General features: G+C 36.9%; 1 protein-coding gene across 1 annotated transcript in view; it reads right to left on the bottom strand.

The window, feature by feature from the left end:
* Positions 1-893: 893 nt before the first annotated feature.
* The window catches only part of LOC121375520 (prostaglandin E2 receptor EP4 subtype-like), a 58,199-nt gene continuing 41,611 nt past the window's right edge, over positions 894-17,481 (bottom strand). The window contains exon 3 of the mRNA XM_041503012.1: positions 894-1,787. Coding sequence (XP_041358946.1) covers positions 1,320-1,787 — 468 coding nt within the window. The 3' untranslated portion in view covers positions 894-1,319. The remainder of the gene's footprint in view (positions 1,788-17,481) is intronic.

The following is a 17,481-nucleotide window of genomic DNA, read 5'->3' as shown; positions in this document are numbered from 1 at the left end:
TACAAGATGGTGCATTTTACATGGCTTGCACAAGACATGGAACTGCCTTTGTTGTTCAGTAGAAATACAAATATATGGAAGATAAAAAATAGAGATTCAAGGTTTGCACAGGACACTGGGGATATGACTTAATGATCATATATACAATATCAAATATTATCATCCATTAAAGGCTTTCGTGTAAGATATCGCTGGTATTATAATTTGCGATATCTCCTGCGATATTCTCTAAGGAGATATCGCTTCTTTTATTACGTCACTGTATTTTTCAGCTCTAAATCTATAATTGATGACGTCACGCCACTGTCGTTCAGCTAGTTAACGAGTCTACCGCTGCCAAATACAGTGACATTCAACCCACATTACGGATATTGTTTACAATTGCCGCAAATGAAAAGAATGATAATGGATGATAAAAAGAATACCCTCCTCGTGTCTTTTAATATCATAATTTATCAGCATTCGTTGATAAAAGTATAAAAATCCTCGGCAAGCCTGGGATTTCATACGTTTATCAACTTGTGCTGATAAATTATGATATCACAAGACACTCATGGAGTATCCTCTAAATATCATTGATATCAACTGTTATGTTTTATGGCGGACTTAAATTTTCAGCAGAGAAAATAACGAGTGGCTACAAGTACCTGTACGTACAGGTGTAACTTTATTGTATATACATTTGGCAATTTTCTGCTAATATAGCTATATTCAGCCATCTTAATTTGTCTTTACATGTACATTATTATACCCTGTGTCGTTTGCTCTCTCTCTCTCTCTCTCTCTCTCTCTCTCTCTCTCTCTCTCTCTCTCTCTCTCTCTCTCACGCCTCTCTCTCTCTATCTATCCTTCTCTCTCTGTCTGTTTCTCATTAATCAGCTTCTTCTTCTTCTTCTCTCTCTCTCTCTCTCTCTCTCTCTCTCTCTCTCTCTCTCTCTCTCTCTCTCTCTCTCTCTCTCTCTCTCTTTCAAACATAACATTTTCGTTCTCATTAAGACAAACGCGCGCACACGCATATATGGAGAGAGGGACGCACACAACAATTTCAACGTCCGATTAAATTTTCAAATAAATGTATATTTTCTTAAATCATAAATGCATATCACCAATGAGCTTTTTAATTAAATAAAAAGGCTCTGATATTTAAATCAGTTTTAAGATATGTGTCCAGTCTGCACTCTGTATTCTGTGTTGGCACTCTTATATTTTGAGTTCGCACTCCATATATATTTAGTTGGCATTTCGAGTTCGCACTCCACATATATCTAGTTGGCAATTCGAGTTCGCACTCCATATATACACGTATTTAGTTGGCACGCTTATGTGTTTGGTTGTTCGACCGGTGTGAAATTCTTCAAAACAAATGCGTCTTGCGGGGATGGAGGTTTGATGATGAGTTTGGACGAAACGTTCCCGTTGCCGTATATGCTCTCCCCGCTCAGACGCCGTATGTACGACGGCGACCGGGTGTAGCTCATACTTGGTCGGGACGCGTAGAAGTTGCCTCCCTTGGCGGGCGGCTCACAGAGACAGTGCAAACAGAATGCACAACATGAGTCGTCGTCCAACTTCTTGACCCGAGTAAGGTCAAGGTTGTCCTGACTGTTTTCAATGCGCAATAGGAATTTGACCGCGTGCACCACCTTCCACACCAGCTCACGTCTGAAGAGGATGTAGACCCAGGGATCGAGGATCTGGTTGAAGGACGCGAACCGAACCATCAGCAGCATGGCCTTGTCCGTGTTGAACAGAGTCACCAGGCTCGTCTGACACAGGAACACGTAGATCTGAAAAACAAATACAGAAATAAAAGTCTAAATTAAGGTTATAAAAAAAGGTTGTTTTGTTTAAAGACACCACTAAAGCATAATGATTTATTAATCATCGGCTATTGGATGTCACAGTCATAGAGAGGAAACCCGCTACATTTTTCCATTAGTAGCAAGGGATATTTTATATGCACCATCCGACAGACAGGATAGCACATACCACGACCTTTGGTATACCAGTCGTGGTGTACTGGCTGTGACGAGAAATAGGGCCCATTAGTCTATATTGACTAATATTATGTCGATTCATTATAAGGAACACAAGTGTCGATTCATTATAAGGAACACAAGTGTCGATTCATTATAAGGAACACAAGTGTCGATTCATTATAAGGAACACAAGTGTCGATTCATTATAAGGAACACATGTGTCGATTCATTATAAGGAACACAAGTGTCGATTCATTATAAGGAACACAAGTGTCGATTCATTATAAGGAACACAAGTGTCGATTCATTATAAGGAACACAAGTGTCGATTCATTATAAGGAACACATGTGTCGATTCATTATAAGGAACACATGTGTTGATTCATTATAAGGAACACATGTGTTGATTCATTATAAGGAACACAAGTGTTGATTAATTAAAACGGACATGTTTTGATTCATTCCCATAACACGAACACAAATGTTGATTCGCTATCATAAAAACGTTTGTTTCATGGATTACACAAAGACAAATGTTGATTAATTACAAAATACATAGTGTTGATTTGTTAGCACTAACACGAGTGCTGATTACCATATTCATCAACTAAAATGTTGATTCATGACGATGGAAATGTGCTACAGAATCACTATGATAAACACAAGTTTTGATTCATTGTGATCAACACAAATGTTAATTCAATGAACAGGTGTTGATCTAGTGAACGTATGCTCCTCCATTAAAACGAGTGTTCATACATTAAACAAGTTTGATTCATCAGACGACTGTTGACATATTAAACGAGAGTTCATTCGTTTAACAAGTGTTGATTCAGTAAACGAGTATTCATTCAATAAATGAGTGTTCATTGGTTAAACGAGAGTTCATTCGTTTAATGAGTGTTGGTTCAGTAACAAAGTGTTGAATTATTCAATAAACGAGTTTTGATTCGTTAAACGAGTTTTGATTCCTTTAACGAGTGTCGATTCAGTAACCAACTGTTGATTTATTCAGTAAACGAGTGTTGATTCGTAAAACGAATGATCATGCGTTACGACGATATGTAGGTTTTAGCACCATCACATATCGAATGTTTGTGTTGAATGTGTTCGTGAGGTTCGTGTGAATATCGTGACTGGTTTATGGCATCCACGTCGTCCTATTCCCAGAATGCCTCATTTGCCTAAGTGCATACGAAATCACGCTCATTAATCGCGCATATTCTACAGACCTGAATTAACAACGAGTCGACACCGGACTATGATTGATACTTGTTATGATGACCCAGTGATGTTTGGCTACAGAAAAGAGTTGAATCGTACAGAGAAGATGAAGAAGACAAAAACAGAAAATGGCGATGTCGTTGTTGTTGTTGATGACGATGATGATGATGATGAGGAGGAGGAGGAACACACGTTTTGATTCATTTTGATGAACACAAATGTGACCGCGACGAACATGTTGATGATGATGATGACGATGATGATGATGATGATGCTGATGATGATGACGATGATGGTCATGTTCATGATAATAATTTGGAGGTATCCCGAATAGAATGATACATTGCTTCTATTAAAGGGACATTCCTGCGTTTGTAGCCATTGTAAGATGCTTCCGACTGACAAAGTCTTTCAGTCAACTAAAATTACATATTAAATATATTTTCTTCTTTAGAATACCAGTGTCTGTAAATACAATGTATTTGCGGTCGTTAATGAATGAATGTTTAACGACACCACAGCAAAAAATACACATCGGTTATTGGCTGTCGGAAAAGGTAAGTACATGTATATGGCAATATTATTTATACAATTATGTAAAACCACAGTATAAAGTGCGGTCGTATGCTAATGTCTGTACAAAGCATTTTTCTTTTCACTTCGTAACACATTTTTTCGTCTGTACGAAATTATTGGAGGTAAAATCCGGTTTGAACTACTACAAACATTAGGAAAACAACAAACACCTTGTTTGTACAGACTGACTCTGATATTCTAAACAAACACAATATATTTAATATGTAATTTTCGTCATTAAAAAACCCTGCTAATTGGAAAGATCATACAATGGAAGCAAATTCAGGTCAGTCCCTTTAATTGTAATCGACAATGTTAACATTGCCGCCAATGGAAACTGATTTGGTATCGGGCAGGAAGCATTCAATTTGGTGCACTGCAACCATTATCAAACTGTCTCAAGATGTATGCAGACCTCTGTGTTACATTATACATACACCTGTGCTGCAGTTCTTTGTACTTCAGGAACCGAGCAAACAGTTACTCTAATAAGTTCACCTGGGTCACTTAAATGAATCGCTAAAAACAAGCCAACCTTTCACACATAATTAGAACCAGCACGGGTCGATCGGGTAAACCAACTACCGACAGTGATGAAAAACTATGAGTGCTTTACAAAAAAAACATTGCACAACGCATACGTGGCCGACCTGTTAAATTTCAGTGGCGTAGAGAGGTGGGGAGGTTGCAAGGGCCATGCCCCCTCGCTATTGAACCTTTTTTTTTTTTTTACTGTATTAAATTTTATAAAATCATACATACATATGATACATACATACATACATACATACATACATAATGTGGGTTGCACCCCTCCCCCCTCCAATAGTGGGTTGCCCCTACCCCCTCTCCCCTAATCTAAAATCCTGGCTACGCCAGTGCTGTTAATGCCATTGGCTAATGTAGAGTAACTTCAAAGATTAAAACAGTTTGTTGAAAAATTAATGTACCGTAAGTTGCATTCCTTTAGGAAAAAAAAACCCTGCATAATCTATGTTAAGCTAGGTTCACCTAAGTCCATAAAACTGCGTAAAGTGTGTGTGTTATACTCATTGAAGAGGTTATAAGTTATTAGTGCGTGCACATAACACCGTTTCATTGGGCGTGAAACACATGCAGTATAAACAGGCGTTCAACGGGGACGGGGCAGGACGTAGCCCAGAGGTATAGAGCTCACCTGATGCGCGGTCGCTCTAGGATCGATCCACGTCGGTGCTATTTCTCGTTCTAGCCAGTGCGCCACAACTGGTATACCAAAGGCCGTGGTATGTGCTATCCTGTATGTGAGATGGTGCATTTAAATGATCCTTTACTACTGTATATCAGAATTACCAAATGTTTGACATCTAATAGCCAGTGATTAATAAATCAATGTGCTCTAGTGGTGTCGTTAAAGAAAACTAACTTTAAGGTCTTTTTTTAACATGGTGAACTTTTGGTCGGAATATCAATCTCCGCAAGAAACAGTATGTCCTGAAATTGCTACATATATATATATATATATATATATATATATATATATATATATATATATATATATATATATATATATATATATATATATACATACATATATATATATATATTTACACACCCGTTAGTTTATTTTTGATAACACATACTCGTTAACACATACACGTTCGATAAATTGGCTGCTACGACTGGCTGCTGCAAGGTGTTGACCAGGTCACCAATGCCATACCATCCAATGAAAAAAGCACAGTCGAATCGATGACTGTGACGTACAAGTTAACCTGAAATTGACTTGACTGAACCTGAAGTTAACTATAAGCAATATGACCGTACATAGGTTTCAGTTGGAAAAGGCATTTAAATTTATTTTAAAACTTTTCGAATACTCATTCGCTCGTTAGATACCCTTTAAAACAACTATGTATATATCTGTAGTCCGAACTCTTTTTGTTTGTTTGTTTGTTTGTTTGTGGGGGTTTTAATAGTCAGCAATCGAGATGTCCACCAATAAAGAAAACAGAAATATAGGTTTTTACATCCTGTTGATGCGGTTTGACATGCGCACGCACGGTTATCGACTATCGACTGAGCGGTAGTAAATAATCGTTAATGTTCCGTGTTGAAGTAAATGGGGTGTAGCATTCTTTGATTTGTTATTTGCCATCCATGTCACATATGTGGGCGGAATTTAGTTCAGTGGGTTGAGCGCTCGCTTGAGGTGCATGCATCGCAGGATCGGACCACATCGGTGGATCCATTCAGCTGATTGGTTTTTTCTCTCGTTCCAACCAGTGCACCACAACTGGACAAAGGCCATGGTATGTGTTTTCCTGTCTGTGGGAGAGTATATATAAAAGATCCCTTGCTGCATTGGAAAATAAAATGTAGCGGGTTTCCTCTGATGACTACGAGTCAGAATTACCAAATGTTTGACATCCAATAGCCGATGATTAATTAATCGATGTGCTTCAGTGGTGTCGTTAAACAAAACAAGCCTTAACTTTCCATGTCACATATGTATCCCGGCAATGATACTTCACCATTCAACAGCAGATAGATATAGTTTTTATAGATATAGGAATTAGTTTTGCAAGAAAGAACCAAGTTAAAGTTTGTTCTGTTTAACAACTCCACTAGAGCACATTGATTTATTAATCATCGGCTATTGGATGTCAAACGCTTGGTAATTTTGACATAATCTTAGAGAAAATTGTTTGTTTTGTTTAACGACACCACTAGAGTACATTTATTTATTAATCATCGGCTATTAGATATGAAACATGTGGTAATTTTGACAGTCTTAGAGAGGAAATCTGCTATATTGTTCCATTAGTAGCAACTACACGTAATTGTTTATACACCGTATTGAAACTTGAATATATACCACGTTTATATATATTATTTAAATTTGTTTGTATGCAACTGAATGAAATAGGTGTACTGTTGGCTGGAGGCCTTAAAGTTGAATAAACACTTTTGTACTGTTGTATTGTATTGTATTGTATTGTATTGTATTAGTAGCAAGGGATCTTTTTAATGACACATCCCACAGACAGGATAGCTCATACCACCAAGGCCGTAGCTAGTATTTTTTGTTTGGGGGGGGGGGGGGGGCAACTGAGTAGTTAATAGTCAAAAACTCCTTAAACGGTTAAGAAGAGAATTTTCTTTATGTTTCTATAATTTTTTCTGGATTTTCTAACACACCCCCCCCCCCCCCTCCCCGGTAGCTACGGCCCTGACCACGGTCTTTGATACATCAGTCGTGGTGCAGTGGTTGGAACGAGAAACAGCCCAATGGGCCCAGCGACAGTGATCAATCCCAAACTGACCGCACATCAAGCGAGCGCTTTACCACAGGGCTACTCTCCGCCAACAAGAAAGAACAATGCATTCCATATGTTGTATGATGCCTTTGGCGACACAAACGTGATTACTCAAAAACAGAAATAAAAGGGAAACAAAATCCACAATTTGCGAGGCATTACACCCATGTAGGTTGGATTGGATGGTGAGGTCGCAGTTAAACTTGACTCTCACCATCTCCTTAGCTTTGCGCTTGTTCGCTGTCAGGAAGTATGAAACTTTATACAGGACTTGAAGATGTTCTACATTCCAAACACGTGTGTCGGGAAAGAACCTGACTCGCCTAAAGAAAGATCAAAGAATATCAAGGTAAAACAACTGTTCTTTCCCACACGCCGGCAGTCAGCTCTAATTTGAGCAATTTATCAACATAGCTTTAATTAAGTTAATAGTCTAGACTAATTACGACAAACATATAACATAATAGTTAAATTTTAATGCTATGGATATAGTTACCGCGTACACGTTTTTCACCATTAATTCTGTAAATATACTCAATACAGTTATCGCGTACATATTTTCCACCACTAATTTATGAATAAAGTTAATAATATAGTTATCGCATACATATTTTCCACCATTAATTCTATGAATATGCTTATAGTTATCGCGTACATGTTTTCTATCATTTTAATTCTATAAATACACTTATATTTTCACATTTTAATTCTATGAATACACTTATGGTTATCGTTTACATGTTTTCTACCATTTTAATTTTATTAATATATTTATAGTTATGGCGTACATGTTTCTACCATTTTAATTTTATTAATATACTTACAGTTATGGCGTACATGTTTTCTACCATTTTAATTTATGAATATGCTTATAGTTATGGCGTACATGTTTTCTACAATTTTAATTTTATGAATATACTTATAGTTATGGCGTACATGTTTTCTACAATTTTAATTTTATGAATATACTTATAGTTATGGTGTACATTTTTTCTACCATTTTAATTCTATAAATACACTTATGGTTTCACATTTTAATTCTATGAATACACTTATGGTTATTGTTTACATGTTTTCTACCATTTTAATTTTATGAATATACTTATAGTTATGGCGTACATGTTTTCTACCATTTTAATTCTATGAATATACTTATAGTTATGGTGTACATGTTTTCTACCATTTTAATTCTATGAATATACTTATAGTTATCGCGTACATATTTTCTATCCTTTTAATTCTATGAATATACTTATAGTTATCGCGTACATATTTTCTATCATTTTAATTCTATGAATATACTTATAGTTATGGCGTACACGTTTTCCACCATTTTAATTCTATGAATATACTTATAGTTATGGTGTACATGTTTTCTATCATTTTAATTCTATGAATATACTTATAGTTATCGCGTACATATTTTCTACCATTTTAATTCTATGAATACACTTATAGTTATCACGTATATGTTTTCCACCATTAATACTATGAATATACTTATAGTTATCGCGTACATGTTTTCTATCATTTTAATTCTATGAATATACTTATAGTTATCGCGTACATATTTTCTATCATTTTAATTCTATGAATATACTTATAGTTATCGCGTACATATTTTCCACCATTTTAATTCTATGAATATACTTATAGTTATCGGGTATATGTTTTCCACCATTATAATTCTATGAATATACTTACAGTTATGGCGTACATGTTTTCCACCATTAATTCTATGGATACACTTACAGTTATGGCGTACATGTTTTCCACCATTAATTCTATGAATGCACTTACAGTTATGGCGTACATGTTTTCCACCATTAATTCTATGAATACACTTACACTTACAGTTATGGCGTACATGTTTTCCACCATTAATTCTATGAATACACTTACAGTTATGGCGTACATGTTTTCCACCATTAATTCTATGAATACACTTACAGTTATGGCGTACATGTTTTCCACCATTAATTCTATGAATACACTTACACTTACAGTTATGGCGTACATGTTTTCCACCATTAATTCTATGAATACACTTACAGTTATGGCGTACATGTTTTCCACCATTAATTCTATGAATACACTTACACTTACAGTTATGGCGTACATGTTTTCCACCATTAATTCTATGAATACACTTACAGTTATGGCGTACATGTTTTCCACCATTAATTCTATGAATATACTTATAGTTATCGCGTACATGTTTTCCACCATTAATTCTATGAATATACTTACAGTTATGGCGTACATGTTTTCCACCATTAATTCTATGAATACACTTACAGTTATGGCGTACAAGTTTTCCACTGTTTAATGTTGACTAACTGGTTGTTGACTGTCACGTAGATGGGTTTTTTTTTTAAAAACATTTCTATATTTTCCCAGGATTCTTTTTTAGAAAGCCATTGTTTGTGCCGAGTGTCAGCATATTACAATTTTGATATACTATAGACAAATATGTGTGGAATAAACAAATTTACAATTATTTATTACCAATTATAAATTTGATAATCATACACCTTTAAGGTCTGATTTCAATGAAACTCATGTGTCTATTAAGATAAAATATATAATAAGTAATATAAAAACTATACGTTTATGTTATTATATAAATAGATAAATCGCGAATGAGAATGATTAGAGTTATCATCAGCAATCTATTGCACCTGTGATCAGGGTCAATGCTCGGAGGCATTTTGCCTTCGTGGACATATATGTCACAGGACTTGCCGCAGCGCGTAAGGGGTGTTCCACAATTGAGTCCAATGGGAGTGGGGAGTAATTTTTTTAATATACCAATCACCCATAAAAATAAAATTATATTTAATCAATGAGTACAAAGGGTGGAAAATATGGCAGAGCAACCAGACATAAAATAATTAAGGTGTGACCCGCTCTCCCCCCACCCCACCCCACGTGAAAAATACTGGGACAGCCCCTACTACGGACAGAACAAGGTTGTTTTGTTTAACGACACCACTAGAGCACACCGAATTTATTTATCATCGGCTATTGGATGTCAACCATTTGATAATTTTGACATATAGTCTTAGAAAGGAAACCCGCTACATTGTTTTTGCATAGTAGCAAGGGATATTGTATGTGTCCCAACCCCACAGATATGATAGAAAACACCACGGCCTTTGATATACCAGTCGTAGTGCACTGGCTGGAACGAGAAATAGCTCAATGGGTCCATCGACGGTGTTCAATCATAGACCGGTTGCACATCATGCGAGCGCTGTACCACTGGGCTACGTCAAGCCCCGATTTAAGCAAAGAGTACGCAGGGAAAAAAGATATGGTAAACAAATCAGACAAAACAATAATTACGGTGCTACCCGCTCTCCGCCCCCCCCCCCCCCTCCCATCCCCACCACCCCATGTGAAAAATACTGGAACTGCCCACTCTCTGCCCCCCCCCCCCCCCCCATCCCCACCACCCAATGTGAAAAATACTGGAACAGCCCGCTCTCCTCTCCATCCCATCTCCACCACCTCATGTGAAAAATACTGGAACAGCCCTGTTATTGACAGTACACTGGAATTGTATCATTATTATCTGTAGTAGTTATCTGGTAATGAAATATTGAACTATATGAATACCTACAACACAGCTGGTTAACAAATTAAAAAACCCATAACAAATTCATCATAAATATGTTATAAACGACTCTGTCGCCATTAATAAACTATAAACAACCACTGTATTAGATCTGCCTTGTTTACAATCCTTTTTTTTCCCCCAGTGTATATAGCCAATATTTCAGGTTTGGGAAAAAGCAGCATAACAGCGCTTATTTTATTTTATTATACAAGTGTTATTTATATAAACCTATTGTTAGCGGTCTTGTTAGAAAAAGAAAACAGTTGTTCTGGCACTAAATATAGAAAAAAAGAGAGAAAAGACTGTTTACAATGACAATAGGACCTGTTAGCTGTCAGCAGTAGAATAATACGAATAAAGTAGACTGTTGTGTATTAGACTGATACGCAATTACACCTGTTGTTAACAAGTTGATACGCGCGCTGTTGTTGAACATTGAGTGACTGATACTAAATGAACTTGTTCAGCTGTTAAATCTGTAACTGTTAGACATTCTGTGACGTATTCTAACACGAGTCACTAGTACTAAATAAACTGTATCAGCTTTAAATCTATGAATTCTGCTCGTTTTTAAGGTTTATAATAGTTTTTGTTTCTTTTAATAGACGTAGACGGAAATTTAATGTTATCTGAATAAAATCAAAAGACGTTTTGAGGGTTTTTGTTTTATAGTATCTGGCAGTTTTTCTGAATGTGTAGCATGAACCTACTGTCGGTGGGATTCTATTTAAAATTTGCTTCTATCCTTCCTTCCTTCTTTTCTTACTTACGTGTAAGCCTACTTACTTACTAATATACTTACGTGTATTACTTATTTACTCATATGATTTAAATAAAATGTTAAAATTACAACAAAAGCGTACATCATTATATATTTCAGGTTATCAAATAACCCTATTGTAAAAACCAAAATCCATGATATTCGCCTAGGTCCAAAAATACTGCTAATAGGAACAGTTACATTTCTATTAGATTTGAATATGATGCATGGTCCTACTATTCGATCGCCATCAACAGTTAGATGGATATATCGAATCACATTCGGTATATATTTTCTTAGCAACTCAAATTCGATATGTATACTCTTAGCAACTCAAAAAGAGTCAATTTGTTTACATGCTTGTGTAGTTTAAAATGTGCTGAGCCGATATGTAAATACATTCCTTTCATTGGAACTCATTAAAATTCTCTCCCACTCTTTGTCTGGTGATACTTGAGCACGTCGTTCTCGGCATGTCGCCCAGTCACCTGCCCGGGACAGACGCTAATGAAGAAAGGAATCTTCACTTTGTTCTCACTAATTGGTATTACCCACAAGCGAACCTTTAATTGTACTTTCTCACAGCCGCAGTATAGGTTGTACTATATCAAATAAAATCCCATAGGCTAGCATGTTAACGATTGTGCTTAAAAACACTATATGCAATATATCAACCAAACTATGATCCATAAATATTAGTATTACAACCCCTACCTCAAAGTATTAACTGAAGAAAATGGTACCTTTCGAGTCTCATTTTCCGTATAACCAGATGTTTTTACAACACTCCTAGTTTTGCACAAAATTTTAGTACTTTTTTTTACAGGTACCCCATACATGTTCCAAGCACAAGGCTACTTGACACAGTGGTACTAGATGAAATAAAATTGCATACATTTTTAGCCCAGATGAAACTACTTTTTTTCACACCCAACACACTCACATTTATGTGGTGTTAATTTCTCTATCAAACGTTCGGTGCACCTCGAACTTTGATCCAGCCGGAAGTTATTTGGTTTAGTGCTACCTATAGCACATACTGCCTTTGACTCGTGAAGCATTGCTTGGTGTGAAGCACTGCTTGGTGTAAGAAATAACATAAATAAGGGTAAGACGGAGAGGCGATCTAACGACCCATCGCACGTTAGTTGGGCATTCTTAAATTTAGCGGAGGGGGCAAGGGCGGAAGAATCTAACGACCTATCGCACGTTAGTTGGGCATTCTTAAAATTAGCGGAGGGGGCAAGGGCGGAGGAATCTAACGACCCATCGCACGTTAGTTGGGCATTCTTAAATTTAGCGGAGGGGGCAAGGGCGGAGGAATCTAACGCGGGCGTCTTGCACTTAGCCACACCTTGCACCCAGGGGTGGGAATTGGTGTACTGTAAAAAAGATAAAATCTAGAGGGGTCCAGGAAATTCTTGAAATCCCAGGTTAAAATCTGTGCCATCTGACACATTTTGGAGGAAAGGACGATTAAAATGCGAGGAAACGCAATGTTCCATGAGAGGAAAACAGCTGATCCGAGGAGAATTCCCACCCCTGTGCACCTAATTCACTATACTCTGCTCCTAATTCTCTTCTGTCAATATAATGATTTTTAAAAAAACCCAATTGTTTTGGGGGGTATTCAATACTCGGTATTTTATGCTAGGATTCAGACTACCAACTGTGACTTCTACGACTGTCCAGTTGCTAGTCTGAGCGCTCTTACAACTCAATTCCCTTTGTATAAACCCATTAGTTGTTAATCTGAGCGCACCCTTCGTAAGTCGGGAGTTGGGGAAGTTACAACGCAACCGTCGAGTTGACCAACTTTCTGCTGGCAGTTGACGGTCTGAGCCTAACATTAGACCAAATTTATGTGAAATACAGAGATGCAATGTGGAACTGAAAGTCAGTAATGTGAACTTAAATATCAGTTAAGTAACACAGTTAACCTACTGACACCATAGGGGAGGGTTTTAGTGTTGGTGTGTTCTCTTATTTCTTTCTATCACTATATTTATATTTGACAAATGAACCGAATGTTTCTGTGCTGGTACAATGATAAACCCTGCTGCTTTGAAGCTCGAGTCTTGAGGGAAGGTGCATTTATTTTGTCAGAAATGATTACTCTAACACAGGCTTCTGCTAACACTCAGTAAAGAGCAAAATGAAGAAAAAATAGATATAGCTTACTAATAAGATTTGTTGGACAGAAATGGTTTTGTACCTCATCTGTCTACTGTGCGATTTCAGAAGCGTTTCAAAACAACACTAGGAGTGATACAGGCCTGTAGAAACCGGGGAGTGAGGGGGCTGAGCTCTCTCCTTTCCCCGCTCTGGGACAAAAATGTTCCGGGTTTGTTTTGTGTTTTTTGGGGTTTTTGTTTTTGGGGGGTCCTACTCTGTATAAATAAAGTCAAAAATCTGGCCTGTGCCCCCAGCTAGAGATAATGTTCCCTCTACTATATATTGTGCCCCCCCCCCCCCCCCACCCCCCAAACTCCTTTTTACGGGCCTGAAATACTATCAGTGTATCACTGCTGATGCTATCCTGGGTTGCCGAGATGGATTTTTATTGTTCGTAATGACTTCAAACGCCGCAGACGGCAATCAGTCAGAACTAGGCCAGTGCACAGCATATGATGGGATACTTTATAGCGTGCAAATCACTTGGCCCACTCTTGGCAACATCAAAGAAATATTTTAGGGGGAAAATATACAAGGAAGAGCATGTGTGGGCGCTATCAGTTGGTCCTTCTTTGATAGTTGTTCACAGTGTCTCTGTTTTAATATCTTGTTCTGTTGTACATGAACACTGCGTATTTTATTAGTTGGCAAAAACAGTTCTTGGAAGAGAAACAGACAGAAAGAGAGACAAAGAAAGAAAGAAAAATATGTTTCATTTAACGACAATTCTCTGTGGGTTTTTTTTTTTTTTTTTTTTTTTTTTGGGGGGGGGGGGGTGTTGTTGTTGGTGGTGGTGTTTACGGTTATATGGTGTACAGCATAATGGTTGATGACCACACAGATAACGAGGCAAACACCGTGCCACACCTACTGGCATACTTTATTCAATTGGCAGCAAGGGGTCTTTTATAAGTATCATACCACAGACAGCATAGTACATTCCACTGCCTTACTGTAACCTCACCGTGGTGCAGGGGTGCAACATTCTCTTTTAGAATGGCCAATACAGCACAAACTTGAAGTTATGAGTAAAAGTCAGTATCTATCTGTTATATTTGTGTTTTTGCACATTTCTTTACACTGTGTTTTTGTTTAAATCTTAAATTTTTATATTGTTGTTGATCATCACTTTATTTGTTTGCATTACCATAGTTTGACACCCAATAGCCGATGTATTTTTCGTGATATGTGCCAAAACGTGCATGCGTTTATCAGTCTTTAAATATAATTATTAAATAAAATGGGGATTTTTTAAACACCAAGTATAAGAATGGTTATAATTATAGTTTAACAATTAATCACCTTTGATTCAGTATTGTACTGATGATGTGCTATTCAACGAACAGTTCCTTATTAGAATTTGTTATTGTGTCGTAATTGGTTTTGCAAACAGATGTTTACAGCAACGAGAGCGGTATGATGATTTCTACACGTGTATGAGTTCAGTCGTGATATTTCCATTGAGTTCTGATCTTTTTGATACAGAAAGTGTCGCAAGCCCACACAAGTCATTAACAGAAGTAGCAGTTGTCCTGAGCCCTCCTGGGAGGTGGTGCTACATCCTAATGGCGGCGGTACCGAACCAGATGTCATTTCGCACCACACATCTCGTTAACGATCTGGTATGAACTCACTTCAGCGGTGGCACAAAGTTGGTCAGTACCTTGATAGAATTGGCGTCTACCAAGATAAACGTTTAATGGCTCCATGCTTTAAGACCACTACGCCAAATTTTCTGTAACTGAGAGTCTGATATAAAGAGACCGAGTGCAAGAGACTTACGACCCAAGAATCTCAGGCGAGCGCTCTAACTACTGAGCTAGAACTTGCCTTACGAGAGAGAAAGAGAAAGAGAGAGAGAGAGAGAGAGAGAGAGAGAGAGAGAGAGAGAGAGAGAGAGAGAGAGAGAAAGAGAGCAGAGAGAAAACGATAGGGAGGGAGAGAGAGGGAGTGAGGGAGAGACAGGTAGAGAGAGAGAGAGAGAGAGAGAGAGAGAGAGAGAGAGAGAGAGAGAGAGAGAGAGAGAGAGAGAGAGAGAGAGAGAGAGAAAGAGCAGAGAGAAAACGATAGGGAGGGAGAGAGAGGGAGTGAGGGAGAGACAGGTAGAGAGACAGAGAGAGATACAGGAGAGAGATAGAGAGACAGAGAGACAGAGAGAGAGACAGAGAGAGATAATTTGATATAAACACGAAAATCAAGTTGGAAACGAAATAGGTGTTAAATTTGTGTTAGACTGGTATACTGCTTGATTTATCTTTCGCTAACAACAAACTAACTTTTCATTATTCAAATGTCACAAAACATTCAAATAGCATGTTTCCAAAACATTATTGTTTTAACTTAGCTTTTTGCTTATGATATTTATGTCTGTAATTCCGGTATGATCTAAACTCTCAAGTAACTGTTTTGATGTGACCATTTGGCGCGTACCAGAACATGGGTGATATTAGATTTTTTTAAATTATTTTTAAAAATACATCTTGAAAGAGTGTCAGTCCTCCTGTAGGCGGTGAAAGAAGGTTGAAGTAATCTTGTGTCATGCTCGTATCGGTCATACATATTTGACACATTCATTTATTTCAGGATATTTGGTCATTCACAATTCCTTCACTGATCACGAACACTTATATTTATTTATTTATTTATTTCTATTAGATAAAATTGTAAATTTGAGTTGAGTGATAATCGCTCAAAAATAAATTTAATTTCACATGACCAGATGTGATTATATTACTATTTTATTAAGCAACATTTTTGTCAGAGATACGACAATATTTATTACGACGTCTGTAAACTTGAGAGTCCAGAGTATCTCGAGGGGAAAATTATGTCTATCTAGAACCGTAGATATCTTGAACTTGTTGGTTCGGTCTCTCCAATATCGAGATAACGAAGTTTGATTGTATTTTATATTTCCACTATTAAATTTTCGATCCATGGACTGCATCATCCAGAGCTTGGCCATTATGTCGCAAAAACCCAATTCTGCCCAATTCCTTTGCTCCTCGACCACAATATTCGAGTTGTTGAATGTCTGTCTGTCAGGACATGGTTTTTAAAAGAGCGTGTTTCACAACAGCTTGCTAAGATTTTATTTAACCCAACCTTGATGAATGAATGAATGAATGAATGAATGAATGTTTAACGACACCCCAGCACAAAAATAAATCGGCTATTGAGTGTCAAACAATGGTAAAAATGGATTGAATTGATGATCAATATCAATATATAAAAAAAATTAAAGTTTGTTTTGTTTAACGACATCACTGGAGCACGTTGGTTAATTAATCATCGGCTATTGGATGTGAAACATTTCGCAATTCTAACTAGTAGAAACCGCTACATTTCGCAATTCTAACTAGTAGAAACCCCTACATTTCGCAATTCTAACTAGTAGAAACCCCTACATTTCGCAATTCTAACTAGTAGAAACCCCTACATTTTCCTAATGCAGAAAGGGATCTTTTATATGCACTTCCCCACAGATAGGAAAGCACATACCACGACCTTTGTCCAGTTGTGGTGCACTGGTTAGAACGAGAAAAAAACAATTAGCTGAATGGATCCACCGAGGTGGTTTAATATATAATTAAAAACACAGTGTAAAGATCTGTGCAAAGTATAAATATCACACTCATATTAAAATTTGGAGTATATGAATATCACAGGTAAGGATATTAAAATTTGGAATAAAAGTCAACATGTCAAAAACATTTCAAAATAAACTAAGGTTGGAATCGAAATAATTCCGTCACATTTTGTCTTCCAAATATATATATATATATATATATATATATATATATATATATATATATATATATACTTATCTGTTAAAATTGATTACAC

This window comes from Gigantopelta aegis, chromosome 6, assembly GCF_016097555.1.
Source record: "Gigantopelta aegis isolate Gae_Host chromosome 6, Gae_host_genome, whole genome shotgun sequence".
In the NCBI taxonomy this organism is placed as follows: Eukaryota; Metazoa; Mollusca; class Gastropoda; order Neomphalida; family Peltospiridae; genus Gigantopelta; species Gigantopelta aegis.
The sequence above is the reverse complement of the archived record's forward strand: the minus strand, read 5'-3'. Positions and strand labels throughout refer to the sequence as shown.